At 39.9% G+C, this 27,129-nt stretch overlaps 1 protein-coding gene across 2 annotated transcripts; it reads left to right on the forward strand.

Moving 5' to 3' along the window:
- ABRAXAS2 (abraxas 2, BRISC complex subunit) lies at positions 1 to 26,270 on the forward strand. Of its 2 annotated transcripts, none has more exons than XM_027112886.1 (9): positions 1 to 109; positions 4,451 to 4,541; positions 8,342 to 8,378; positions 10,969 to 11,035; positions 17,491 to 17,681; positions 18,540 to 18,659; positions 19,582 to 19,666; positions 21,265 to 21,379; positions 24,113 to 26,270. In XM_027112886.1, exons 1-9 carry the CDS (start codon positions 11 to 13, stop codon positions 24,580 to 24,582), a joined length of 1,275 nt encoding a protein of 424 aa, XP_026968687.1. In that variant the 5' UTR covers positions 1 to 10; the 3' UTR covers positions 24,583 to 26,270. The 2 variants fall into 2 exon arrangements, with proteins under 2 accessions (XP_026968687.1, XP_026968689.1); XM_027112888.1 differs by lacking the exon at positions 1 to 109 and adding an exon at positions 8,782 to 8,991 and having other exon boundaries at positions 4,483 to 4,541.
- Positions 26,271 to 27,129: the final 859 nt, after the last annotated feature.

Raw genomic sequence — 27,129 nt, forward strand, 5'->3', positions numbered from 1 at the left:
TCCGCGGGGCATGATGGGGGAGTTGGAGATTTCCATCATGGCGGCTTCCATTTCGGGCTACACCTTCAGCGCTGTGTGTTTCCACAGCGCCAACAGCAACGCCGACCACGTAGGTGCTGGGCCCCCCGCCGCGGCTGCTGGGGCCTCCAGCCTCGGTCTCAGGCCGACGCCTGCGGCCAAGCTGCGATCACTTGCGGCTCGCCCCCCCGGGCTGTCCCGATTAACTGATGACCCGGGAGGCTCCCGCCGCCAGCGAACTCCTGCTGCCCGGGGCCCTTCGCCCCCGAGATGGGCCCCCTCGCTCGGTGCCTTCCGCCGCCTGGCCGTCCCGGGACGGCAGTCTCCCGTTTGGCAGAGCTTTCCCGGCCGGCCACCGACAGTGTCAGGAGTCGCTTAGTGGAAACCGAGCGCCTGCCCCTCCCTGAGAGTCAGGCTTCTAGACTTGCGAGGGGAGTCTGGGGTCGGGAAGGAGCCGAGAGACCCGGCTTTAGTCTAGGAGCGCAGACACCCAGCCGCGCCCGCTGGTCTGACAGGTTGTTGTGGGCTGCGACGAGGGAAACCGTGGCTGTCACTATTCGTACTTGTTAGATACGATCGTGTGTTTTCTTCTCCTCGATGGAAAATGGAGATGTAACCAGGAGTGTTAGGTGTAGGGTCTCTTTGCCTTGAAGTTGCATGTTCAGTTCCTTGGCGAAGGTTCTAAGACCACGGAACTAGTCGCAGTGAAATAGGGAAGTGACAGGCCTACGTATGAATGATCGGAAATGCATTTTTAATGTCACTGGCCTCTGGATGGAAATTCTTTATGAAACTAGATAATTTTTATCTTTAAGTACTTGCCCACCAAATTGAGGGATTGTTTTAAGTGATTTTAGTAGTGAATTATTGAAGTTCATTAAATAAACGTAGTGGGGGGACTGTTGTGGTTGTGTAGTCATCACAAAGCAAAATGATACACTGCAGAAGAAGGAACTGGACTTGGTTTCACTTCTGCACTCCTTGCTTCCATTAATAAAAACTGATTTCATGTAGAGGTGGTTCCATTAAATTGAATGGCATTAAATTATTGTGCCGTTCCTCGCTTCAGTTTGATAGTAGGGATTAAGGATAGGAGTATACACAACACGGGTTTCTCCAGAGGCAGCTCCTGTCTCTGGACACTAACACCTTTGATATTGCAGACAGATATTTAATAATGTAATGCAGTTCCATGTAAAGGTAGTTTGTGGCACTTCTAGTGTCCTGTGGAAGTATTAAATATGGTTCACAATAATGCTTCTTAACCTCTCTAGACCTTGGAGTGCCTAGTAATATCACAGTTTATGTATAAGGCAAAATTACTGTAAGAATAAGAAACCTGTTGAAAAGTGGATAGTTTCTTTACAAACTGCAATGAGACGGCCGTGTTACTTAGATTGTTATTTATATATTTCAAGAGCTATCTCTTTAATATCTGTGCTATGCCAGGCATGGTGCTAGACTTCACAGAAATTTTCACCAGTGACAATGGTTTGCAACTTGTGTCTTATACGAGGATACCTGCTTATATTAACCTTGCCACAATTATATAAGTGGAATACTTTAAAGTAATTTCAATTTCATGTATTTTAAAGTTGAAGAACCAAGAATTTGTTTTTGTAGTATGTTCTTGTTTTGCCCTGGCAAGAAATTAGTTTAAAACCACTCATTTCAATAGAGTTGGAGTTAACAGACTTTTTCTGCAAAGGGCCAGACAGTAAATATTTTAGGCTTCATGAGCCATGTGGTCTCTGTAGCAACTACTCAGCTCTGCTGTTGTAGGGAGAAAGGAGCCATAGACAATAAGTAAATTAGGATGACTGTTTCCAATAAAACTTTACTTACGTACACTGAGATCTGAATTTCGTATAATTTTCACATGTCATGAAATATTCCTATTTTCTATTTTTTTTCAACAATTTAAAAGTGTAGAAACTTATTCTAAGCTTGTAAGCCATACAGTAGCAGGCGTTAGGCTGGGTTTAGCCCACACAGTATAATTTGCCTACTGTTATAAGGTAACAGTGGCTCAGATAATCCAGACCAGTAGATAAATAGGCATTCATGTTATACTCGGCTTTAGAATGTCTTGATGTCACTGTTGACTTTTTCAAACGGAGGCCTGTGGTAGGATTGCCAGATAAAATATAGGGCACCCAGTTAAATCTGAATTTCAGATAAATAGTAAATAATATTTTAGTATAAGTATATCGCATTTATTACATAAAAATTATCCATTGTTTATCTGAAATTCAAACTTAACTGCATGTCCTGCATTTTTATTTGCTAGGAATCTGTAGATACGTTCTTAAAGTCTAAAGTTGTGTAGGAATTTTAAATTGTATTTTCCACTTTGATTAAAGAAAAAAGTTTTTAACTTGTTGCAAAGACAAAGCTTGTTTTTTGTAATAAGAACTCATAACTGAAAGACTTTCATAGGATAAAACAAGCTTCTTTAGTCTGTGTTTTCCAGATTAGTAGTCATGGACTCTAGCTCTGAGAGAGGTTTTTTTTTGAAAGAGGGGTGTGTATATTACTGAAGTTTGAGAGATGCCCTGTACATGATGATTTGGGATTTTAGGACACTCCACTCACCTTATCCAATACAAAAGCTATGCTGAAAAACATCTGTTTCTCCCTCCTCACCTCCACAGATTCCAACTGGGATTTTTTTTTTTTAATATATATTTATTTATTTTTGGCTGCGTTGGGTCTTAGTTGCAGCACCCGGGACTTTTTGTTGCGGCGCGCAGGCGTCTCTCTAGTTGTGGCATGCGGGTTTTCTCTCTCTAGTTGTGGCACATGGTCTCCAGACCTTGTGGGCTCTGTAGTTGCAGCGTGGGCTCTCTAGTTGTGGTGCACGGGCTCAGTAGTTGCAGCACGCGGGCTTTGTTGCCCCACGGCATGCGGGATCTTAGTTCCCTGACCAGGGATCAAACCCGTGTCCCCTGCATTGGAAGGTGTATTCTCAACCACTGGACCACGAGGGAAGTCCCCTGGGAATGTTTTTAAACTAGGAAGCTTCTTTAATTGATTAGAAGGGTCAACCTAGAATGGAAAGGACATTGTTTCATCAAATGTATTCAAGCAGCATTTATTGAGCACCTCCTGTGTGCTGGGCACTGTACGTGGTGTTGAGATACATAGTCAACAAGCACAGAGTCCCTGCTCTCGTGGAGCTTATATTTTAGTAGGAGCAGGCATTTGTTAATACATATAAATATGAAATATGGCAGATAGTAAGGAGACTAAGAAGAAAAAGGATGCAGGGTAAAGGGAACAGTGTCTGGCAGACTCTGATTCTGTTCCACTAGCCAGGGAAGGCCTCTCGGATGAGGCGCTATTTGAGTGAAGAGTGGAATGGAGGGAAGGAGCAAGCCATGTGGATGACTGGGGAGGGGGAGTCTGGGACAGCCTATTAGTTCACCACCGACAGGGAAGTTATTTTGACATTTAGAGTGTATGTTCTCCAGCTGTGCTTGTGCTGAACACTACAGCAAGTGCTCAAAAACAGTAGGTTATATGCTGAGTAATCCAGAATTGATGGTGGTGGTGTATGTTCTCCAAAGGTGTAAATAAATTTACCTCAGCATTTATTAAAGAAAAACTTTCATGTAATGTTAAATTTATTTGCTGGAATGCTCATTTCCCATGCCAGCCCGTACAGGAGCGGTTAGGTTGTGCATTGTGTCAACTTCTTTATACTTTTATCATTAGCAATGTTTTTTTGTGTGTTTTTTTTTAAATTTATTTTTGGCTGCGTTGGGTCTTCGTTGCTGCACGTGGGCTTTCTCTAGTTGCGGTGAGTGGGGCTACTCTTCATTGCGGTGTGCGGGCTTCTCATTGCGGTGGCTTCTCTTGTCGCGGAGCACGGGCTCTAGGTGCGCAGGCTTCAGTAGTTGTGGCGCACGGGCTTCGTTGCTCCGCGGCATGTGGGATCCTCCTGGACCAGGGCTCGAACCCGTGTCCTCTGCATGGGCAGGCAGATTCTTAACCACTGCGCCACCAGGGAAGCCCCCATTAGCAATGTTTTTAAAACAATGGAATAAATTACATGCTGTTTCAAGAAAACAACCTTGGAATATTTCTGCTTCCTGAGCTTTTTTAACATTGGTTCTTACACTTAGTAGGATTTAGGTGATGAATTCACTCTCCTTATTTTCACTTCAAAAAAACCAGGGTTTTAGGGGAAGGGATTAAAATAATATTTCATCTTGTCAGGAAATCCTTTTTTCGAACAATCCAGTTAATAGCCAAATCTCAAATTGCTTTAGTCTTACTTATTGGTTTGTGGATTAGTAGTTTACATGGCAGACTTATTTGGATTATTGTTAAAGTTATTATAAAAAATAACAATGTCCTCGATTCCTCTTAATTCCAGTAAAAATCCCTTTGATTTTTAGCTGCAGCTATTTTCTTCCATTGCTTTCAGGAAGGATTTTTGCTGGGAGAGGTAAGACAAGAGGAAACCTTTAGCATCAGCGACTCCCAAATCAGCAGCACAGAACTTCTGCAAGTCATTGGTGAGTGAGTTTATCACGGACCTTAGAAATACTCTTCTTGTATATATGCTGCTTGTTTTGTTCTTTGGCCCTTTAACTGATTTTAACCTAATAGTATATTAAAAGAGCACATAGAAAAGCACTGAAGTCACAATGCCAATTATTTGCACTAGTAAGTGATGTGAAATGTTTTTATAAGTCAGTGTAAACTCACAGTGTGTAGCTATAAGTTCAGGTATCCTGTGAAGCCATCCCTCACCCACTGACTGGTCTGACCTATGAATGGCTGTGTAGAATTACACGTGATTGTCTCTTCACAACCACAGTGATCCTCGAGTTTGCACCTCGGGCTCTGCCCATTGTGGGCATCACCTCACACTATAATGAAAGCACGTGTCGTGCTGGTCCTTCCTGGAGGGATCCGGCAAAGATGTTTACACTTGTTTACAGGAGATATTTGTTAAACCTACACAGCCTCTGAGGAGTAAGCCAAACAGTCGATTTGGGGGCGATTGCTGGGGCAAACGAAGGAGCATTTGTAGGTCACCCGCCCTCTTTGGAGCAGTCTCCTTTTGATAAAGAAGGATCGTAGTCCTTTCAGCGGCACCTCGAGCACTTCACCTAAAAGCATATCCTGATACTCAAAGCAGAGCGGGGGTCATTTTATTCATTTATGCAGCCAACAATTATTGAAGAACGTCCCTGCGAGAGGCATTGTGCTGGGCAATGAGAGAAATGTCCAATGCATCCCTGCCTTCCAGGGCTGTGGGGAGGATAAGACGAGCGTACAGAAATACCAGAGGGTGCAGGACGAGTGCTGTCAGGAAGGAACAAAGAAAATCTCATGAGTTGGGGGAAAAAAAAAAACCCACTGCTAGTGGGTTAAATCAGTAAAGACACCATACGGGAGGTAAACTTAGGGTACATTCAGGGGATCCCAGTGCAGGGAGTGCATGAAACTTACAGAGAGCCTGGCCTGTTTCTGCGTGACTAAAATACAGCCTGTGTGAAGGTGAGTGGTTTGTGGTTTGAAGTACTGCTGGGAGGTTAGGTTATGTTGAGACCAAATCATCAACTTCAGCCTGTTCTCCTAGCCGTCTAGTACCTGGGCTGGGAGGCGGGGTGAGGACTGAGGTGGTTGGGATTGGTGGGAAACGAGACAGCTGTTTCCTCAAGAGCCAGACAAGCCCCCTCCCCACAATATACTGACTTGCTGAAAAAATACCTGATATACTGCTGCATGGCTGTTCTTTCACTGACGGTTTATTTTTGTGTTTTGTTTTGCTTAACTCTTTAAAATCCTAAAATAGAGAACTTGGTTTCATTGGCCATCTGTGCAATTATTCATTGTTTGTGCTTGGGTTTTCAAAACGAATGTGGTATATGCAGGTTTGCCAGATAGACCTGACAGAAAACCGTGCAAGAAAGAGCTCTCTTGCCTGGCGTGACCACAAAAGTAGCATTTCTGATGAATGTTCTGGCTGTTTATTTACCTTTAAAGAAATAGAATGGGAAAGTAACTAAAATTCTCCAGCGTAGTGTACTGTATCTTTGATTCATACACCTTCCGGTTCTTGCAGTAAATACCAGTTTCCATGGTACTGTAGATATGGAGAAGAACCAACAGAGAGTCCCAGTTAATACAGTGCCATGACAACCTTCTTTTGCTGTATAATGTTTAATTTATTAGCTACATTCAATTCGTTGTTTGAAATAGTCACGGATCTCATGAACAGAGTATTTGCTAGTATTATCTTAAATGTATTATTATCATTGTAATATTTTTCTTTTAAAAATAAATACATATTAGAAAATGTAAACCAAAGACTCTGGAAAACCTGGATTGAAAGGCAAAACATTAGGTAATGTGCCATGAGAAGTATTCCATACCACTAGTGTGAAGAAATTTTCTGGCACAGTTTAACCACCAGAATAAGATATTTTAAATAAAATAAATTGACCAAATTTCTTATTTGTTGAAAATGTCTGAATCCACACACAGACACCTTTCCTTGACTCTACACAATAAGGAGGACTTTATATGGAATATCACATTTTGAACACTTGTTTTGAATACATATTCATTTTTAAAGCTGTGCTCACTCACTTGAAGCGGAGTCGTCCGCTCTTAGTGCTGGGAGCGGTCAGGAGACAGCAACAGGGAGCTCCCTTAGTTAATAAGGTGATGCAGCAGCAGTGACTGGAAAGAACGGAAGGGGGAAGGACAGGAGCTGTTCAGCTCACCCACCAGCAGGAGAAGCAGAGACAGGAAGCTAGGCAAGCACAGCAGTACGTCCCAGTGGGGATTTTTACAGAAATGCGGGCAGAGACGCCATGCGTACGTGAAGAGGGGTCCACCGCATGGATGAGCTCTGGAGGCTTCAGAGACTCTAGAATCCGAGGCAAGCCTGCCCTGCCTCCCCCTGCTTCCAGAAGTCTATCTATGAGCTATTGTGCCCGCCAGCTTCATTCCAATCTGCACCTTATTGTGTTTGAGAGCATCCCCTTGTTTTCTCCATGGAGTGCTTAGTTAGGTATTGCAAAATCTTGTAAGAGAAAGCCTTAACTTCCTTTAGAAAATACCACATGATGTCTAGAGCATATCTTCAACATGCTTCTAATCCACGTTGCAAATCATGAGAGAAGTCTGCTGGGGTGGATTGATGACAGGAATGTATATTCAGAGTTCAGAATTTACTCCAGGGATTTTCTTGAACAAAATATTCTTTCCTTTAAGGTAGAAGAGTTTTTTTTTTTTTCTTTTCCCTGAACTCTAGTTGACATTTTTACTACAGACATTCCATATTCTAATTACTAACAGTATCTCTGAAATAACTTCTGGTGGTATACCGTGTCATTTTTGGTGATAAAAGAAGGAAATATTTCTAGATGAGGTTTTCTTATTTGCATCACTATGTCGACAGTTATACTAGGCAAATGAGCTTTTCATTCCTGTGGAAGTACTGGCATCTCTGTCTGTGTTTTGGCAGCACTCACATCAGTACAGAAGCTAATGGGCATAGCCTGGTGTCCTTCAAGATTGTGGTTTCATATTAATTGAGTTAAAATTGCAGACTGGAACTCTGTGGCTGTGGCTTTATAAGCAGCAGGTGATGATTCCCTGTCCAGGAGCATGTTGTTAATAGAATTGAGTGGTTAATTAGTCCCATGGTCTTATAAAGCAACCCAGACCCTAAGCCCCCTGATGAGCTTGAAGAAATTGTTCTCTATGATTAATCGCCGCAATCTTTTAGGAAGCCGTTTGGATCTGCCTTATAAATGACTGTTTCCCTTGGTACTGAAAATCTTTGAAAGGGTTAATATACTTTCAGAGTTTCCGCCCTTCCCCTTCAAAACACCTGGCCCAGTTGTCCTGCGTTGTTAGTAGGTTACTGATAGTAGGGTGGTAAGGCCTTCCTTTCCCCAAGCTGTCCTCACAGCTCTTACCCACCTTGATCAAATGCTTCCAGGCATTGATTCCTTTTTCCTCTTAGGCTTTGTTTAAATTGGTAAGATTGAATGAGGGCACACAATAGCTGCCTGTTCCTGAATAAAAGCTTTCAGATGTGTGCTCATCATACCTGGACAAATGGACCCAGAACTTTCATTCACCAGTCTACTTTGTCCTGAGAATGTGTGCCTGGGTTTCAGTGTTAAAAAGACATACTGCCCTCACTAGTGTACACACTGTTCGGGAGAGGAAAACTGTCTTTTTATTGTCTGAGATTTTGGTTAAAATTTTTTTTTAAATCCTGAACTGTTTTATAGTTGTCTGTATCTTACATGATTAACTGAGATGTATTTCCTCTTTCTAATTACAGAAATCCACAACCATCAGCCTTGTTCAAAACTTTTTAGGTAAGCCACATCCTTCTTTGTAGCTTTTTGTCCTTAGTAAAAGATTAACTGATTGAAAACTAGTGAATTTAGACCTGTATGTGATTATGGCTGTAAAGTTATAACTGAGGGCATCCAAATTCACTTATTTTTTGAGTGCCAGATGTGTGTGTGGCACTGTGTTAAGTTAGGAAGAGGAGAAGGGAGACAGTATAAATCTTGGCCTCAGTGGTTTAGAATGGAAGCCTTTATGCCAGCCCCTCTAGCAAGGGCTCTTCATCCATAGAGAAGGAAGTTAACCAAGGATCGCATATAGATAAAATAATTGGTGTTGTTAAGAGGGATAAAAAGTGTTCAGTGTTCAACTTTAAAATGTAAGGAAAGGGAACATAAAACCTACTTTTTTGTGTTTAATATACACCAGTTGAATATTATTACCAACTAAAGGACAGAAAGAGAAAAAGACAGGAGGAGAGATGTTCAGAGGGAGAAAGCAAAGGACAGAGAGACTGACGGAGGCCCAGGTGAGGGAGAAAGTGGCCAGCATCTCCCAGACACTGGACTTCTGTTCCCCAAACCGCAGTCCAGGCCTCTGTCTGCTTTCTCAGCCCCAAACCCTTCCGCCTGATGGCAGGTATGATGAGCTCCACTCTGTGTTTCGTAAAACTCCCTGAGGCCCTATTCTTCTACTTTCCCAAGAGCCAGGCCAATACTTTCCTTGCATTGCTGCTCATACTAGCCGGATTCGGCGTTCTTGGTCAGCACTTCCTTCTTTAACACCTGCCCACCCTTTGTGCCTGGCTGTTCCTGCTGTGTGTTCCCTGCAGCTTTCACCCTGACCCCGCTCCCATTCTCAGCTGACCCAAACACCCAGCCCCCTTGCACCCAAGAACCCATGGGGACTTGCACCATGTTCACCACCCACCTTACCCCCACCCCTCACGCGCACACTTGCCCATTATTTCAGAGGATTGTTACCTGTGAACTAAGCCTCAAAGTAGCTGAGAACCTCATCTCTTAGATTTACACATAACTGAAAGAGGAGCAGGAAGCAAGACACGGAACCAGCAGTTCATTTGAAAAGAATCTCAGAGCAAATGAAATGATTCAGGCCCTGGTCCACACACAGCCTCTGTCTGGGTCAGAATGGGTCCTGTTTGGCCCTGACCATCTAAAGCTTTGCTAGGTGTGCCCTGCCCTGCCCTTCTGAGGATTTCCTTAAACCACTGTCAGCAAAGTAGTACCAGAACATAGACTCATAATTTAAATCATAGACTCATAATTCTTAGAACTGATAGAAATCTTAGAAATCATCTGTCTACTCCAAAATCTTTATTTTGCAAAAAGGAAATGGTGGCCAGGTAGGTTAAAGTGACTTGCCCAAGATCATACAGTGAGAAGCAGAATGGAGCTGGAGCTGGTATCTCCTGACTCACAGTTCAGTGTTTTTACTGTAACTTGAACTCCTTCCTGCCTTATAGGCCTGGGCTTATGGTGGTAGGAGGAGGGGAGGAGGGTGGCATGCCTAAAACCATGACCAGGGGTAGAAAAGCCCACATATCATTATGCCTGGACTGCTCATCATGGGATTCAGGTCAGATTGGTCTCGTTTAAGGGTGAGTGCATTCAGTTTGAAGCTGGTCAGACCTCGCTTCAAATCCCAACTCTTCCATCTACCAGTTCTGTGATTTGGGGCAAGTCATTTAACCTCATTATCTTTATCTAGAAAAATGGGAATAAAACATGTTGACTGGGACTTCCCTAGTGGCGCAGTGGTTAAGAATCTGCTTGCCAATGCAGGGGACACGGGTTCGATCCCTGGTCCTTGAAGATCCCACATGCCGCAGAGCAACTAAGACTATGTTCCACAACTACTGAGCCTGTGCTCTAGAGCCCGCGAGCCACAACTACTGAGCCCGCGTGCCACAACTACTGAAGCCTGTGTGCCTAGAGCCTGTGCTCCAAAACAAGAGAAGGCACCGCAGTGAGAAGCCCACACACCACAACAAAGAGTAGCCCCCGTTCGCCACAACTAGAGAAAGCCCACGCACAGCAACGAAGACCCAACGCAGCCAAAAATAATTAATTAATTAATTAATTATTTTTAAAAAACAAAAAACATGTTGACTTGTTGGGCTGAACTAGTACTTATCTCCCAGCATTGAGGCAAGGATGAAATGAATTAACACAAGGAAGCATGCAGCTGAGTGTCTTATTAAGGATTCAGCAAATACTCATTTCCTTTCTTCATTTCTCAGAAAATGAGCTGCTGTGTTCTTTTTTTCCCATAGGTAATTGATACTTAGAAACAAGAAAAAGATGTCACAGCCATTTGAAACCACATATTTTATAATTACTTGCTATCAGCTCCTCCCACTTATGGAAGTAATACCCTTTGAATGTAGCAGTCTCTTGAGTAGTCTTTGATGCGAAACATATATCAGTAAAGCATTTAGATTGTTTTCTCTTTATATACCTATTGCAGACAAGCAATTGTATCTTTATTACCAACTTTTAGGGTTAGATGACCCATAGACACATGTTACTAAGCATATTCATGTCAAAATACTATGTGATTTTAATAAAATATTTTTTCTCTTTAAAAAAACAGTTTTTATGACTATGCAAGCAAAGTTAATGAAGAGAGCTTGGACAGGATTCTTAAAGATCGGAGAAAGGTATGTTCTATTTGTCACCCAGTCTGATTTGGAAATCAATCCTTATCACCCAAACTTAAAACCAGAAATGAATGTAAAATGAAACAATGAGATTTGATGTTAATATATAAGAATTCTGTTGAGTAGATTTTAAAGGTAAATTGCAAATGTGACACGATGTTTACAGTATATCAATAGAACAAAATTTGGATATTTAGAGTGATTCCATTATGCAAAAGTCAGAAGAAAAAAAAGAACATGAACTATAATCTAGAAAGTTGACAATAGTTGAGTTGATTCTGGGTGGTTCTATCTTCCCATTATGTAATTTAAAAAATAATTTTGCCAACATTTAATACACATACATTAATTTTATAATGAGGGAAAATATTTTTTAACAATACGAATTGCAGTCAAATATCTTTAGATATGTTACTCCTTCAAGTTCAATTAACAGTGAACATAGATGTTTTTCTAAAAGGTCATGTGTTTATCATTTCTGTCAGCATATGCATATGATGTTCTGAATGTGTATACATGGTAAGCAAGTCTGAACAAAATTGAAAATGAATCAAAGCTTTATTGCTGCAGCACTGTCTGATGGTCTCATTTATAATTTACTGTACCATGTATGGGGTTTACTTTTTTACCTTGGTATATTAATTCCAGAAAATAGATTGGTCACTAAACCATCACTTGAGGGAAAAAAGTACCAATGAAAGCTTTCAACTTATCAAACAGAAAACAAAATACCTTTGTTTAGAAGCATGTAGTATTTAAAAAAAAAAAAAAAGCTTTAAAAAGATTACCTGTGCATAAAAATAATCAGTGTGGGATTCCTAAGGTGTCTGAAGAAGGGCGTCAGAAATAACAGTGCAGGGCTTCCGTGGTGGTGCAGTGGTTAAGCGTCCGCCTGCCAATGCAGGGGACATGGGTTCGAGCCCTGGTCCGGGAGGATCCCACATGCCGCGGAGCAACTAAGCCCGTGCGCCACAACTACTGAGCCTGCACTCTGGGTCCCGCTATCCACAACTGCTGAGGCCCACGTGCCTGGAGCCCGTGCTCCGCAGCAAGAGAGGCCACGGCAGTGAGAGGCCCGCGTACCGCAATGAGGAGTGGCCCCTGCTCGCCGCAACTAGAGAGAGCCCACGCCCAGCAGTGAAGACCCAACGCAGCCTAAAAAAAAAATAAATAAATTAAAAAAAAAAGAAATAACAGTAAGAGTAGATCAACAGCCTTTCCAATGTATGGACTCTCTCAGTACCACTGTCGGATGTACAGGCAGAAAGGAAAGCAGGTAAGATCACAGGAAAAATGGGAAGTGTGAGGGATAGGTCTGAAAAAAGGGCAGTGGTTTTGAGGGTGATAACAAACTCAGGAAGTGCTCGGTATTAGCAGAGAGTCTAACACAGTCCCCTGCCCAAGTGGGAAAGTGGGTTAGAGCAGCCACAGGCATCACGGTCCAGCTCCCCCATTTTCAGTGACTTGCCTGAAGCATACATTCTGGGATCTCTTAGCAGTCCATATTCATCCCCCAGCCACCACCTTACTTCCTCATTCCATTTATTTTCGTATTTTAGATAATGAAGCTTTATTATACTTTCTAAAACTAAAATTTATTCCCTGAAAATTCCTATTGAAGCACAGTTGCCTAGAGCACTCACTTTATATTAAATTACCAGGAAATTTTTTTAATAGATGAAAAAAATTTAAACTGAAAAAAATGAATAAAGAATATAAACAGGAAATTCACAAAAGAAAAAAGAAATCCACAAATGTCCAAGAAGTAAATGGAAAGATGTTCATTCTCAATTAGGAAATGCAAATTGAAGCACGTAATGCTGGGTTGTTGTCCATCCAATTGGCAGAAGTATAAAAGGATTGCTAATATCCAGTGTTGGCAAGATGGTGGGAAATGGGGAAGCTGTAGTTGGTGGGAATGTAAGTTGATATAGACATTTAGGGGGAGAGTTTCGCAATAACAGAATTTTAAATATGGAGTTCCACCTCTAGGAATCTGGCCCAAGTAAACAAAAGCATCTAGGCACAAAGGTATGAAAAGCTGGCGTTATTGAACACTTTAACTCTGTGCCAGGCAGTATTCTAAGCACTTTCCAGATACTGACACATTTAATCCTTGTAACAGCGCTGTGAGGCTGTTATCATCACCCCCATTTTATAGTTGAGACAACTAAAGATAAATAACTTACTTAAGGTTGCGAGCAAGAAATGTTGGCGCCAAGGTTTAAACGCAGCAGTTTGGCCTTTTAATCCAGCATACGAAGATGTTTGTTGTATCTTTGCTTAATAGTGAGAATTTTGAAAGCAATCTAAATGTCCACCAGGAGGAATGGTTAAGTAAATTATGTTGGTACCTCCATGCTATGGGATATGAAGCAGCCATTAAAAAGAATGAGGGAGGTTCTCATGAATGACATAGAAAGATCTCGAAGTTAAATGAAATAATTTGAGCCTGTTTTTTATAAAAACAAAAGTTTGAATGTTTAAATGTACAGAAAAAGATCTGGAAGGAAGCCAACCAAACCTAAAAGTAGTTACTTTGAGAAAGGGAGCAGAGATGCTGCTGAGGAAGGGAGACTTTATGTGATAAGGTTTTTTAAATTGTATTTTACATTGAAAATAAATAAAGAAAGGAGCTCTACCATGTAGTTTTTTCAGTAGCAAATAGGGACACATTTCCAAATTAATTTGGGGATTTTAAAATTGGATTTGCTAATTTACTATGCTGTTTTGTATTTTGGTTGTATATTAAAATATAATCATGTTGTATTTTTAAAAATAAAAGCAAACAAACAAATAAATAAATAAATAAGTAAAATTGGATTTGCTGTTTTGAGACACAGAAGACCAATCATAGGTTGTTAACCGGAGTTAACTTCGCTTTTCCTGGGGCCAAGATTCTGAAAAAAGCTGATCTTCAGTTTTGATTTTGTAGAACTTTGTGCTAAAACTAATGTTTATATTTTCTTTTGCAACTAAAGACAGGAATTTGTTGCTTCAATTTACTTGGAAATTATGTTTTATTTTCCATGGAATTTGTTAAAGGCAGGGACCATATTTTATGTTCATTGTATTTCCTATGGCACCTTGTACATAATATAAACTCTTTAAGGATTTTTTTTCAAAAATCCAAATTTATAGCCCCAAAACAAAGATGATACATAATGTTTAGACTGAAAATCTTCAGAGTTGACTCTAGTTTGATTTTTTTTTTCCTCCAGAAATGGTACAAAGTTATATCTTCACCTCAAAAGGGTTACAGTAGTAGTTACAAAGGTACATTTAAAAGTTAGGCTTAAAAATACATATGTACTTTAAACAGTATCTGACATACAAAACATATTTTTAATTAATATCAGCTCTTCAAGAAAGTGCTGATGGAACTGTTTCAAAAACTGACTCTTTGCTAGGCAGGCTTCAAACCTAATGTATAATTGAAAATCCCTGGGAGTTCCCTGGTGATCCAGTGGTTGGGACTCTGTGCTCTCACTGCCGAGGACCCTGAAGGCCCAGCTGGGTTCAATCCCTGGTTGGGGAACTAAAATCCCACAAGTTGTGCAGGGAGGCCAAATAAAAAATGAAAGAAAGAAAAATCCTAAGAATTGGACGCAAGTTCAGTAAGTTGAACTCATATAAAATAAGTACATAATAATTTTTAAAGTTCCCTAAAGGGTCCTAAAATTACCCATTAGAAAACACAAGCTAATAAAGATTTTTGTCACAATAGCAATTAATGTATAAAATACATAGAAATATGTTTACTAAAAAAAGTGTGCCTCTAAATATAGAAACTCCACAACATTGCTAAAACATTAAAAAAAAAAAAAAAAAAAGGTTGGGTTTAAGATAGAGGCTAATGTTTTTGGTACGAAAAATCCCCCAATAGGTGCAGCAAGGTTGTGTTGGTGTGCTCAGTTACTGCTCTGGCAGAATCCATATTGTGTTTGCAAAGTTTCGACCAGCCTCAGGTTTTGGGCTCAGACCAAAAAAGCAAGTGAGAGGAGGACTTCTGCCTTCTTGAAAGCACCTGCTCCGAAATAGATAATGATAAATATAACTGTTGTCTTAATATCATCGTAAGGCCAAAAAGAACAGAACTTAAAGATGACAAGTGTGCCAAGTATTGGAGATAATTGCTTTGGATCCAGAAGATGTAAGTGAATGTCTAGCACAGAGAGTAGAGAGGAGAGTCTTTGTGAAATATTGTCTGAAACTTTAGCAGAGATAAGGTTTTAGTGAAAGATATTCATTATTTTTTATCATGGCCCAAACATAGTGTTCTCTTCCACATCAGTGACCTCATTTCTCAACAGCATTGCAACCAGCTTGTGAGCTCTAAAAGGTAGAACTGTAGACGTCGCCAATGTGAATTATTTTGGCATGTCATCTTTCATTGATCAGGATGAAGGGGGTTATCTTTTTTAGCAAATATCAAATGAATAAGTTGATATCCAAAATAAATTTATAAGGCTTCCCGCTTCTCTGAAAATACAAATGGAATAAAACAATTACAGTCAGTATAAGTGAAAAGCATTAGTACCCATCCAGTAGCCACTTGCAAGATTCTTTAGTCAGCGAGTATTTCATAAGAAGAATCCATGTGCTGAGCACTGCTTAGGCCTCTGCAGGAATGCAGGGGTGTGTGAGATGCACCCGAGTCCTGCAGAGGAGCTAGTCCTACATTAAATACAGAGTGCCGAGACTCAGAGTGAAATGTGCCATGCTCTTTGGCGTTAGTAGCTCTAGCCAGTTGATAATTTTTGTTACCCACTTTTTTTTTTTTTAAGGAAAACTACTTTTCACTCTTTTATGAGCAACATTGTGTGAATAATGTGGAATTTTAAAGTTAGTGTAGTACAGTGGAAAAGACAGGCAAAGAGGTTCCAGATCTTGGCTGTCACTCATTAGCTCTGTGACTTTGGACAAAACATCTCTTTTATAAGATTTGCACTGTCAGAAGTGTTTGGGTTTTCTTTATATTTAAAGAATATCAGAATTAATTGCTTTAATATAATTGGAATTACGCTTTATTTTCAGCAGTACTCCTTAAGGGCAGGAACTGTTTCTTCGCTGCCTGTAGTTCCTTGCATGTGATACGAACTCAGTGCAGAAAACTTTACTCACCTCCCAGGGTTGTTGTGATACTTAGTGAAAATATTTGTAACGTAGCTAGCTGAAGGTCTGGAACAGGGGCTCAGTAAAGGTTGGTTGACTTCCTTCGTTTGTGAAAGTGCCAAAACATAATCTAAATTTACTGTTAGTTTTAATATGACACTAACAATTTCAAATTACTTTGATTTCTCAAAACAGGATTTTCACTCAAAGAGTTTGGGTTGTTTTTTTTTTGTGGTACGCGGGCCTCTCACCGTTGCGGCCTCTCCCGCTGCAGAGCACAGGCTCCGGTCGGGCAGGCTCAGCGGCCATGGCTTACGGCCCAGCCGCTCCGCAGCATGTGGGATCTTCCCGGACCAGGGCACGAACCCGTGTCCCCTGCATCGGCAGGCTGACCGTCAACCACTGCGCCACCAGGGAAGCCCAAGAGTTTGTTTTTTAAAAAGAAGCTTATGAAGATTATTCTTCTTATAAAGAATTAACTTAATTGTCTCTACAACAGAGATTTTCAAACTGTAGTATGAATAAGAAGAAACTTAAGAACTTATCTTAAATTCAGGTTCCTGGGTCTACCCTTAGAGGTTGTGATTCTCCAGGTTTGGGTGGGGCCCAGGAGCATTTTAGGGAGCTGCCAGATGTCTCTTAGGCCATGTGTCTCCCAGATGTCCAGCAGATCACATTATGAAGAATATTCTTCCAAAGAGCCTATAAGTTTAATTCACTTACCAATTTAAGTTGCAGTGTAGTCAAAACTGACAAAGCTAAACTTTTTAAATTGTTGTATTGAGGTATAATTGACATGTAATAAACTGTATATTTAGAGCATATACTTTGATAAGTTTTGATATATGTATACATGCATGAAACCATTATCAAAATAAGATGATGAACATACCTATCACTGCAAAAGTCTCCTCATGCCCTTTTCTGATCCCTCCTTCTCAACCCTCGCAGGTCACCCACTGATCTGCTTTATGTCACTATAGATTACTTTTTATTTTCTAGAATTTTATATGAAATGGAATCCTATAGCATATGCTATTATTATTATTTTGGGTCTGGCTTCTTTCACTCAGCATAATTATTTTGGAATTCATCTGTGTTGTATTTGTTGGTAGTTTGTTCCTTTTTCTTACTGAGTAGGATTCCAGTGTGTGGATACACCACAGCTTATTTAGCCGTTGACCTGCTGATGGACAATTAGGTTGTTTTCAGTTTTGAGCTATTGCGCATAAATCTGCTGTGAGCATTTGTGTACAAGCATTTGTGTGGATGCATTCAGAATTAAATTTGTAAGATTTCATGCAACTTTTAATACTTTTTTTCTTCTGTTTTTGTTGCAGAAAGTTATTGGGTGGTACAGATTCCGGCGAAACACACAGCAGCAGATGTCGTACAGAGAGCAGGTTATTCATAAGCAGCTCACCCGCATCCTTGGGGTGCCTGACCTCGTCTTCCTTCTCTTCAGCTTCATCTCCACCGCCAACAATTCCACTCATGCTTTAGAATACGTTCTCTTTAGACCAAATCGGAGGTAAATAAAGCGTTCCCACCAGCCTCGCATAAATAGGAGAGATGTTGATACAAGTAATTGAGATTTATGACTTTGAAAATATGCATTTTATAGCATCTTTAAAGTAAAGTGTTTATAACTCTCCTTTAGCTAGTTTTCTTTGTGGTTAGAGAAGGTATTTTCCTTTCAGTTAGTTATATAAATTAAAATTGTTTTTGAATCAAGAAGCGTTAGCAAGACATTAATTATGCATCAATTCTTATAGGAATAAACAGCTAGAAATCATCATTTGCTTCTCCATAATCCATTTTGTAGAAATACAGTTTTATTGCACTGTAAGTCTGACTGTAATTTTAAAACACAGATTTCAAAGACAAAATTGTAAAATTGATCCACCTACTGGTTACTGAGGGTTCTGCACTGTGGACTTGCTAAAGCAAAAAAAACCAAATCATACGATCATGGTGTCTGTCTGTAAACAACAGAGAGGGTTCCCTCCAGAACTTCACTTGTAGTAGAATAAATTAGATCAATATCAGTGAAAATAATTATTAATTGTTAAATAGCCATTTGCAAGATTTCATTAATTAATCAGGTTCTTGAGCACTTAAAACCTCCTCAGCACTCTGTCAGTTGCTGCGGAGAGGCAAAAGATGTATAAGACGTCACCTCTGCCCTCGAGGAGTTTACAATTGAGTTTCTACTTTAAGGGAAGGGAAAAAATTGCTAATTCAACTAACCCTAGGTTGTCTGTGGAAGTAGGTTCTCTGTGAGACCTTCAGTTAGTTCCCAGTGCAGAGACTCAGGCTCCTATTGGCAGGACCCATTCTTCAAGTAGAGCAGTGCTTTCAACATGATCTCTCTCAATCTTCCCTGCAGGTATAATCAAAGGCTATCCCTTGCTATTCCCAATCTAGGCAACACTAGCCAGCAAGAGTATAAAGTGTCTTCAGTGCCAAATACTTCTCAGAGTTATGCCAAAGTTATTAAAGAACATGGGTAAGTCGAAAGGTAAAATGAATGTTTTTTCCTTTCTTTTGTTAACAATGTGTTTATGGGGACTTCCCTGGAGGTCCAGTGGTAAAGAATCCGCCTTCCAATGCAGGGAACGTGGGTTCGATCCCTGGTTGGGGAACTAAGATTCCACATGCCGCACGGCAACTAAGCTCGCGCACCACAACTGCTGAGCTCGCACGCCTCAACTGGAGAGCCCGCGTGCCGCAAACTACAGAGCCCACGTGCTCTGGAGCCCGTGCGCCACAATTAGAGAGAAGCCCGCACACCGCAACAAGGAACCCGCACGTTACAATGAAGAGTCCGCAACGAAAGATCTCACATGCCACAACGAAGATCCCTGGTACCACAACGAAGATCCCTGGTGCCACAACAAAGACCCGATGCAACCAAATAAATAAATAAATAAATATTTAAAAAAACAAAAAAAAAAACCCAATATGTTTATGGAGAAGTGTGACATCGTTTGATATAACATTGAAAAATGTAAGGTAATTCTCTAGACCACCACTACTGTATATCAAAATCTTATGCTTATTGAAAAGATAGTTTACTTTTATCAATATTTATTTTTTTAATCATTTACCACGATTTTTTTTTGCAACTGATAAAAAAGTTTGGATAGAGTATGTGTATTTCTGAGGTTCTGAGAGCTAACTGTGGTCACTGAAAAATATATAGAGTGATCTAGGAAAAAATAACACTATTATTTTTCAGTTGTCTCGGTAACATGGATTCTCTTTTCTTTCTCCTGTAATTCTAGGGGTATGGGCATTATTGCTTAAACATTGTCACTGTGAACTTGTAGCATTTACGTTATAGATAGAGGTAGAAGTGATGGGAAAGTGCCTTCTAGTTCACGGCAGTTCTAATCACTTGGTGAATCTTTTTTCTGTTTGTCTTCTAGTACTGACTTTTTTGACAAGGATGGAGTAATGAAAGACATCAGGGCGATTTATCAGGTTTATAATGCACTTCAGGAGAAAGTGCAGGTAACTGGTTTATTTACTATACTCATCTTATTTATATTGCCCAAATCTTTTAATTCTACTTTAAGTTTTAATAATCTCCCAACTGACAAATGAATTGTGGTCCAAAAATCAGAATGTGCTCTCCCAAAGTGATATAAGATGTATGGAGTAGTTGCTCATGTCAGTCTATGAAAGCTGGTCTCACTCATTATGTGCCTTCAGTGGAAACTCTGAAGTACAGAATTAATATCACTCTTTTAAATACTCATGACCTCTTTAATGACAGCTTTTTTCCTGGGGAAATGTATTCCGAATTTAAAGAAGTATTGCTAAGAACACAGCTGTCCCATCACTTGTACTGTAAGTTGAGACTCACCCAAAGGCACCCGTAACTCAGGACAGCTCTGCTTCCTAATTCTAGTTCACTCACTCTGCCCGCAGCTGCCTCCACTGTGTGGGAAGATGCAGTGGAGCCTGTTCATTCCTCGGCAGTCATGCAGCAAATATTTATGGAAACATCTCCTACAAGCCAGATCCTGAGCTAGGTGCTAAGAATACTTTCCCACGTTCTTTTCATCATCCCCAAAGTGTTCTTAGGAGTAATTTGTTCTAAAACCCTAAGAACAAAAGAGCCTTTGAGGACAAGGAGAGTGGTAAGGCTGAAGAAGCTGTTCCGGGTCTGGAGAAAGCCTAGCTTTGAGGAGGAAGGCCCCGTGGCATAGAGAGAGGAATGAAGGCAGCTGCTGAAAAAGAGGAAGGCAGACTGAGTTCAGCCTGGGGCAAAGAAGAACGCATGCAACGGGCAGTTTCCAGTGTCAGTTCTCCAAATTCGGGTCACGGTTACCCATAGCAGCATAGGGAACTTAATACAGCCTCACTCACTGGTGACCAGCCCACTTTCAGGCAGTTTCTGGTATTTCTGCTATGGAAGGAACATGTGATGAAAAACAGCTTTGTGTCCTGAATTCATGACCATGCTCTTTTCAGGCTATCAGCACTGTCTAATGGACTTCAAAATGGCTGTCATACATTTCATTGACTGTTGATTAAGGCCTACCCTGCAAACACCAGTATCACGTCCAGTGCCCTGATAGGAGTGGTTACATTACATTGATATGGTCTCAAATAGTTACCTTTTATTAAATCTTGACTTTGAAACTTATTTTCTTTTTCAACTTTCCCTAATTATAAGTAGTTTCTGTTAAATAAATCTATGTGTCATCTGATGTTTGATTGTTGATTATAAATAAGAGTTGAAAGTATCTCATTCCTGTCTTTTGTTCATCCTGTATGCCAGACTGGTATCGGAAATTCCCTTTTCATATCAGTAAAGATGAGTAAGAAAGGGAAAAGATGAACTCTTTCCCTTCTTACCCTTCTTCTTTAAGAATGTATAAGCTAAATAGCATAATCATCTTAACATAATTAAGAAAGCAGTTCAGTGGATAACAACAGTATTGGTCTCTGGAACCTTCATGATTTTGTTCTACCTTAGGTGTCTGCTTTTTAACTCGATAAAGTGTCTGGACTCTTCCCAGGGTTATAATCGATGCTGTCTTTATGAAATGCCTTGTGCTTGGATTTGAAACTAATTGTTCTTGTTGTCATTTTTCCCTCAGGCAGTGTGTGCAGACGTAGAAAAAAGTGAGCGAATTGTTGAATCTTGTCAGGCAGAAGTGAACAAATTAAGAAGACAAATCACTCAGAGGAAGAATGAAAAGGAACAAGAAAGAAGTGAGCCTCCTATTAATTTTACCATTCAGAATCAGGGAAGTGTCTGGTTTTAAACATCAAATTACATAATAAATTACATGCATTCTTCTACACTCATCAAGCTCCAAGTTAGGCTGCTTGGAAGAGGGCATTCACTTGTCTTTAGACTTTTCCAGGAGGGAAGTACGGTTTTTCATGGTGTCCCTCTCAAGTCTCTGAAACTGGAAGAAAAAGAAGACCAAAGGTAGAAATGCTGAAGCAAGTTACAATAAATCCTGAGAAGTGATATGACTTATGTACAGTGGATGTGATGTTTCTTACTAAGTTAACCCTGACATGCCTTGCACATAGGGACTGTGTCCTGTGTTCATTGGAACCTCCTAAAAGAGCTACCTAAAATTCTCTTAACTTTACCTTTGATTCATGGGCAGGGTCTCAACAAAGACTTTAAATGTCTGGTTTTTGATAGCAGTGGATGACTGGATACCATTAAGCTAAGGAACCAGCTGGTTGAATGAGAATTAGGCCCAAGAATCTATCATATTAATTCCAGCATGCTAACAAACATATTTGCTACAATGCCACCAGATTTTTTTTTATTTATTTTTTTATTGAAGTATAGTTGATTTATAATGTAGTGTTAGTTTCAGGTATACAGCAAAATGATTCAGTTATACATATATATATATTATATATATATGTATATATTCTTTTTCAGATTCTTTTCCGTTATAGGTTTTATTACAAGACATTGAACATAGTTCACTGTGCTATACAGTAGGACCTTGTTGTTTATCTATCTTGTATATAGTAACGTGTATCTGTTAATCCTAAGCTCCTAATTTATCCCCCCACCCACCCTTTTCCCCTTTGGTAACCACAAGTTTGCCTTCTGTGACTGTGAGTCTATTTCTGTTTTGTAAATAAGTTCATATGTATCATTTTTTTATATTCCACATATAAGTGATAACATGATATTTGTCTTTCTTTGTCTGACTTACTTCACTTAGCATGATAATCTCTAGACCAATCCATGTTGCTGCAAATGGCATTATTTCATTCTTTTCTATGAATGCCACCAAATTTAACATTTGTAAGTAAAATCTATAAAATGTATGGCAAATAATATCAAGTGTAAAAGAGATAAGGGTATAACTAGCCTTTTCTAATTTAATAAGAATATTTGTAAACAAATTAAAATATAATTTATATTTCCAGGTAAATGATGTCTGATTCATTTCTACTGTTACATTATTCTAGAAATAATCAGAAATGCAGACAGGGATTTCTGCACAAGAGCATTAATCACAACTTTATAATTACAAAATCTTGGAAACAACCTGTTACAGTAATTGAATAAACAACAGTAGAATAGTTGAATACATTTTGGTATATCTATATAATGGAATATTGTACAGCCATTGAAGCGAATTTTTAATGACATAAGATAATATATAATCTTATATGAAAATGCTAGGATATAAAACAGTATAAACATATTATCTCAGCTCTTTTTTTTTTTTTTTTTTTTTTTGTGGTACGCGGGCCTCTCGCTGTTGTGACCTCTCCCGTTGCGGAGCACAGGCTCTGGATGCGCAGGCTCAGGGGCCATGGCTCACGGGCCCAGCCGCTCCGCGGCATGTGGGATCTTCCCAGACTGGGGAACAAACCCGTGTCCGCTGCATTGGCAGGCGGACTCTCAACCACTGCGCCACCAGGGAAGCCCTCTCAGCTCTATTTTAAATACATGTATACAGGGACTTTCCTGGCGGTCCAGTGGTTAAGACTTTGCGCTTCCACTGCAGGGAGTGCAGGTTCGATCCCTGGTGAGGGAACTAAGATCCCACATGCTGTGGCAAACAAACAAATAAATAAACAGACATACACAAAGCTCGATAATAAAACTAGAATTCAGAAAAGTTGGGGTGCCTGCCACCTAAAGTTTCTGTCTTTTAACCCCAAATCTTGTGCTATTTTCACCAAAATTTTAACAGTGTTATCTGGGTGATAGAATTGTGGGTGATTTTTTGTTTTTCTTTTCTAAATTTTGTACAGATCATTTTTATAATATTTTTTAAATGTACTTAAAAACAATTTAAAGGCCATAGGCTCATAGATGTAGGGCTGTTTCTGTTTTACCACCATAAAAATGCAGTAAAATTATGGCCTATTATGTAGAAAACTGGGCACCTAACCCAGGGCTTTGAACTTTTAAGGAGAAAGAGATGTTTAAGAGTATTGTGACAAGTTGTTGTCAAGAAGTATTTTTTTTGACATGAGGCCTGTTAAGGAAAAATTAACGTTCAGATGACTGCCGAGGATGGTGAGGACTGTTGATTTTATCCTCTGTCCCCCCAGTCTCTGAGTACAGTAAGCAACAGGTGAGGGAAACAGCACCAGATCTGGAGTTAAGAGACCTGTGTTATGAGTATCAGGGCCCCACTTCTAGCTGTTCTCTTAGTGAAGTCACTTAACCTTTCAGAGCTCCGGTTCTTTGCCTGTGTGATGGAAACAATAACGTTAGTGATGACAGTAGTACTTCAGAGAGCTGTTTGGAGGCTTAAATGACTTAATGTATAGAAAAATCTTTTGTAAATTGTGAAATACTATGCAAATGTAAAATAATTCATAGTAATAATAAATTTCACTTCTTTGTTGCTATTTTCCAGAACAATCAGGTTGAACATTTAACGTATTGAAATGCAAAGCTGTGAAAATACAGAGTGTTACAGTTTTCTTCCTCTCTTCATCCAGGATTGCAACAGGCAATGATAAGCAGACAGATGTCATCTGAAAGTTTGGACCCTGCGTTCAGCCCTCGGATGCCCTATCCTGGGTTTGCAGCTGAAGGCAGAAGTGCACTTGGAGACGCAGAGGCCTCGGATCCTCCTCCCCCTTATTCTGATATTCACCCAAATAATCAAGAAAGTACTCTGAGCCATTCTCGCATGGAAACTAGCGTCTTTATGCCTCGACCTCAAGCCGTGGGCTCCTCCAGTTATGCCTCCACCAGTGCTGGACTGAAATATCCTGGAAGTGGGGCAGACCCTCCTCCTCCTCAAGGCGCAGCCGGAGACAGTGCTGAGGAATCAGACGACAGTGATTATGAGAATTTGATTGACCCTACAGAGCCCTCTAATAGCGAATACTCACATTCGAGGGATTCTCGACCCATGACGCATCCCGACGGGGGCTCCAGGAACACTCAGACCTCCCCAATTTAACTAAACAAAGGAAACTCTCCACTGAGCGGTGTTAATTGCTCATTGAGAGAGTTTTTTTGAGGACTTAATCTTGGGAGAGAACTTCTTCCTCAGACCCCTGGACTCCCCGGGACAAGCGCTTTTGGGCACAGAACTTGTAGGAGCCTCACGTCCACGGGTCCTCGCCTGCGGACTCAGTGTGCAGGTTTCACGACAGAACCATTAAGATAATCAAATTGTCCTAATTCTGGTGCGATTCATGGATGTACTGGTAAATATAGGCAAAGAGAAACTTATCAACGTAGTTTCTGTTCTTTAAAATAAATTGGAAATTAGAGACTAAGCACAATTAGTCTATAAATGTTCTATAAATCAAAACCTTACCTCTTGCACTATCATGCCTTGAAATTTACTTTTTCAAAGGGAAACTAGTTTAGCAGCAGCCTTCAAAGAACCTTCTTTCTATGATGAGCCAAATTCATCTCTGCCAGAAAAGAAATTTTGATAATTCCAAGAAGCCTGATTGGAACAAATCAGACGTGTACCTTCTTTTGTCTGCATGACTTTGTGAGATCAAAAGAGAGGGCTTTGTTTCAACTTTTTTCTACTAGCCTGATATGTATTGTCACTTAAAATGGTTGCCTTTAAAAAAAAATGTAGAAATACTAATTACCAGTAAGTAATCATCCAAATAAGTATGACATGAAATAAATTACTTATTTTTCTTTTGGGGAATTACAGTGACTGCTATGTTGCACTAGCCACATTTATGGTCTCTGTTCTAGAGTCTTAAATGAAGGACACACAGCAGTATAACAGAAAGGAGTTATGTTCCAGACCTGAGTTTTATGATGAACAGATTCCAGACACAGTGGATTTAGCCAAGTTCATACGTAAGGAAATAACTCGTTTAGATCTTCTGATAAATCCTAGTGTTAGTTTTATTTGTGGAAGAAAGACATTTAATAAACTGTTTGGGAATCTCGATTATTGAATAAAGATTCATTTTCAGTCTGAATAATCATACTTTTTTGAGTTGACATTTGGAAGATAGCTGTGAAATGTGTAGAGACTTTCCGTTGGGATGCACTTACATTTTTATTTAATTACTGCTTGTTTTCTAGTCTTAGGCCCAGAATGTGTGAAACCACTAAAGACATTCATGAGAATGATAGGCTCCTGGTTTGGAAATGACAAGACCCCCTCCCCCCATTTATGGCGGGGTTAGCCCGTGAAGCTAATGCCATGGATTATAGCTGCCTTTCCTTTGGACTAGTTAAAACCTGTCAGAATAAGGAAGTTGTTAAAGAGGCTTAAGCTCCAGGTTCTGGAAAAGCAGTTTCATTTTGTAGGAGAGAAGTTTACTCTAGTCTGACTGGAAATGAAATGCTAAAACTGCCACTCTTCAGATATCTACTGTATGGGGTCTGTATCTTCCTACTCTCCAGTTTTGTTGGCCTTATACCACTGCCATTTGATTTGAAATGTTGCAGACCGCTGTATCTGCAAATGTGTTCCAGTGTTTATCAGCTCCCTTCTAGCGGCTTCAGCACCAGTGTGAATTTAATTTTTTTTTTTAAGTGCCATCACCATCTCTGTTCAGATTTTGACATTCAGGAAAATATTTTTATTTTTATGCCATTCCGAAACCTACAATGTATATCTGACAAAGCAGTTAAATGTGACAATAAAAACTTATTTAATCGTGGTACTATTGTTGTAATGTCTGTCTCAACACCCGGCAAGGTCTTGCTTAGTTTACTCATTCTAGCTGTTCTTAGTCGACATCATACAGTTTTTTAAAAGGCGTGAAAACTCACCTCCATACAGATTTTTCTTTTTAAATCTGACTGGTTTCAGGGGAAATCCAAGAATAAAATTTACTAAAAGGTTCCTATGGATTTCAAGAATGTGTTGCATATCAAGTTATCCAGAGGACTATCAGTTGAGTAGAAAATTGAACCTTAGTTCCCAAAAGGCACCTTTCATATAAGAACCGATCTTGTTTGAAGAGGCTGCTCAGCCGAATCACCTACTGATTGAGATGTTATAGAACTTGGTGCTCCTAGAGTGTCTTTGGAATTTCAGAATCGCCTTAGAATGAGTGTCTGCTGGCTAACGAGTATCTTCTGGGTTCTGTGGGGGCCATGCCAGGTTAGTGCTGTATCTCTTCCAGAGTCCAAGGTGATAGGCTTCTTTCATCAGGATTTTAAAATGGGGATTGTAGCCTTTTAGGATTCTACTCTATGTCTCCTCCAACTAATTTAGAGAAAAGAAGACTGGATTCTTTTAACTTACTTGAAAGTCTGGAAGTGCTTATTAACATGTTGTAATTGGCTTTTCTGGAGAAGGATCAAAACGTAGAAACAGAAATCTCATCTCCAAACATTCAAATCCTAATTTAAAAGTCTAGACACTGTGGGGCAATGACCATAACTGCTTTAATAAAAAGATTTAAATTGACCACCTTGTGAATTCATATTTTAAGGAGGTAAGAAAAGAGTTGGGGAATATAAAATTTAAATACAATAGAAGTAATGGTTATTAATTGTGTTCTGGGTCTGATTT

The sequence above is a fragment of the Aethalodelphis obliquidens genome, unplaced genomic scaffold (assembly GCF_003676395.1).
Source record: "Aethalodelphis obliquidens isolate GAN/ISIS:26980383/991018 unplaced genomic scaffold, ASM367639v1 scaffold11, whole genome shotgun sequence".
NCBI lineage: Eukaryota > Metazoa > Chordata > Mammalia > Artiodactyla > Delphinidae > Aethalodelphis > Aethalodelphis obliquidens.

What these genes read in the sequence shown, in the direction of transcription:
- ABRAXAS2 (XM_027112886.1), top strand. Translation starts at nt 11, where the DNA reads ATGATGGGGGAGTTGGAGATTTCCATCATGGCGGCTTCCATTTCGGGC. An exon ending in CCTTGTTCAAAACTTTTTAG is followed by an intron (nt 8,379 to 10,968) that starts GTAAGCCACATC and finishes TTAAAAAAACAG; the next exon opens with TTTTTATGACTATGCAAGCA. An exon ending in CTCTTTAGACCAAATCGGAG is followed by an intron (nt 17,682 to 18,539) that starts GTAAATAAAGCG and finishes TCTTCCCTGCAG; the next exon opens with GTATAATCAAAGGCTATCCC.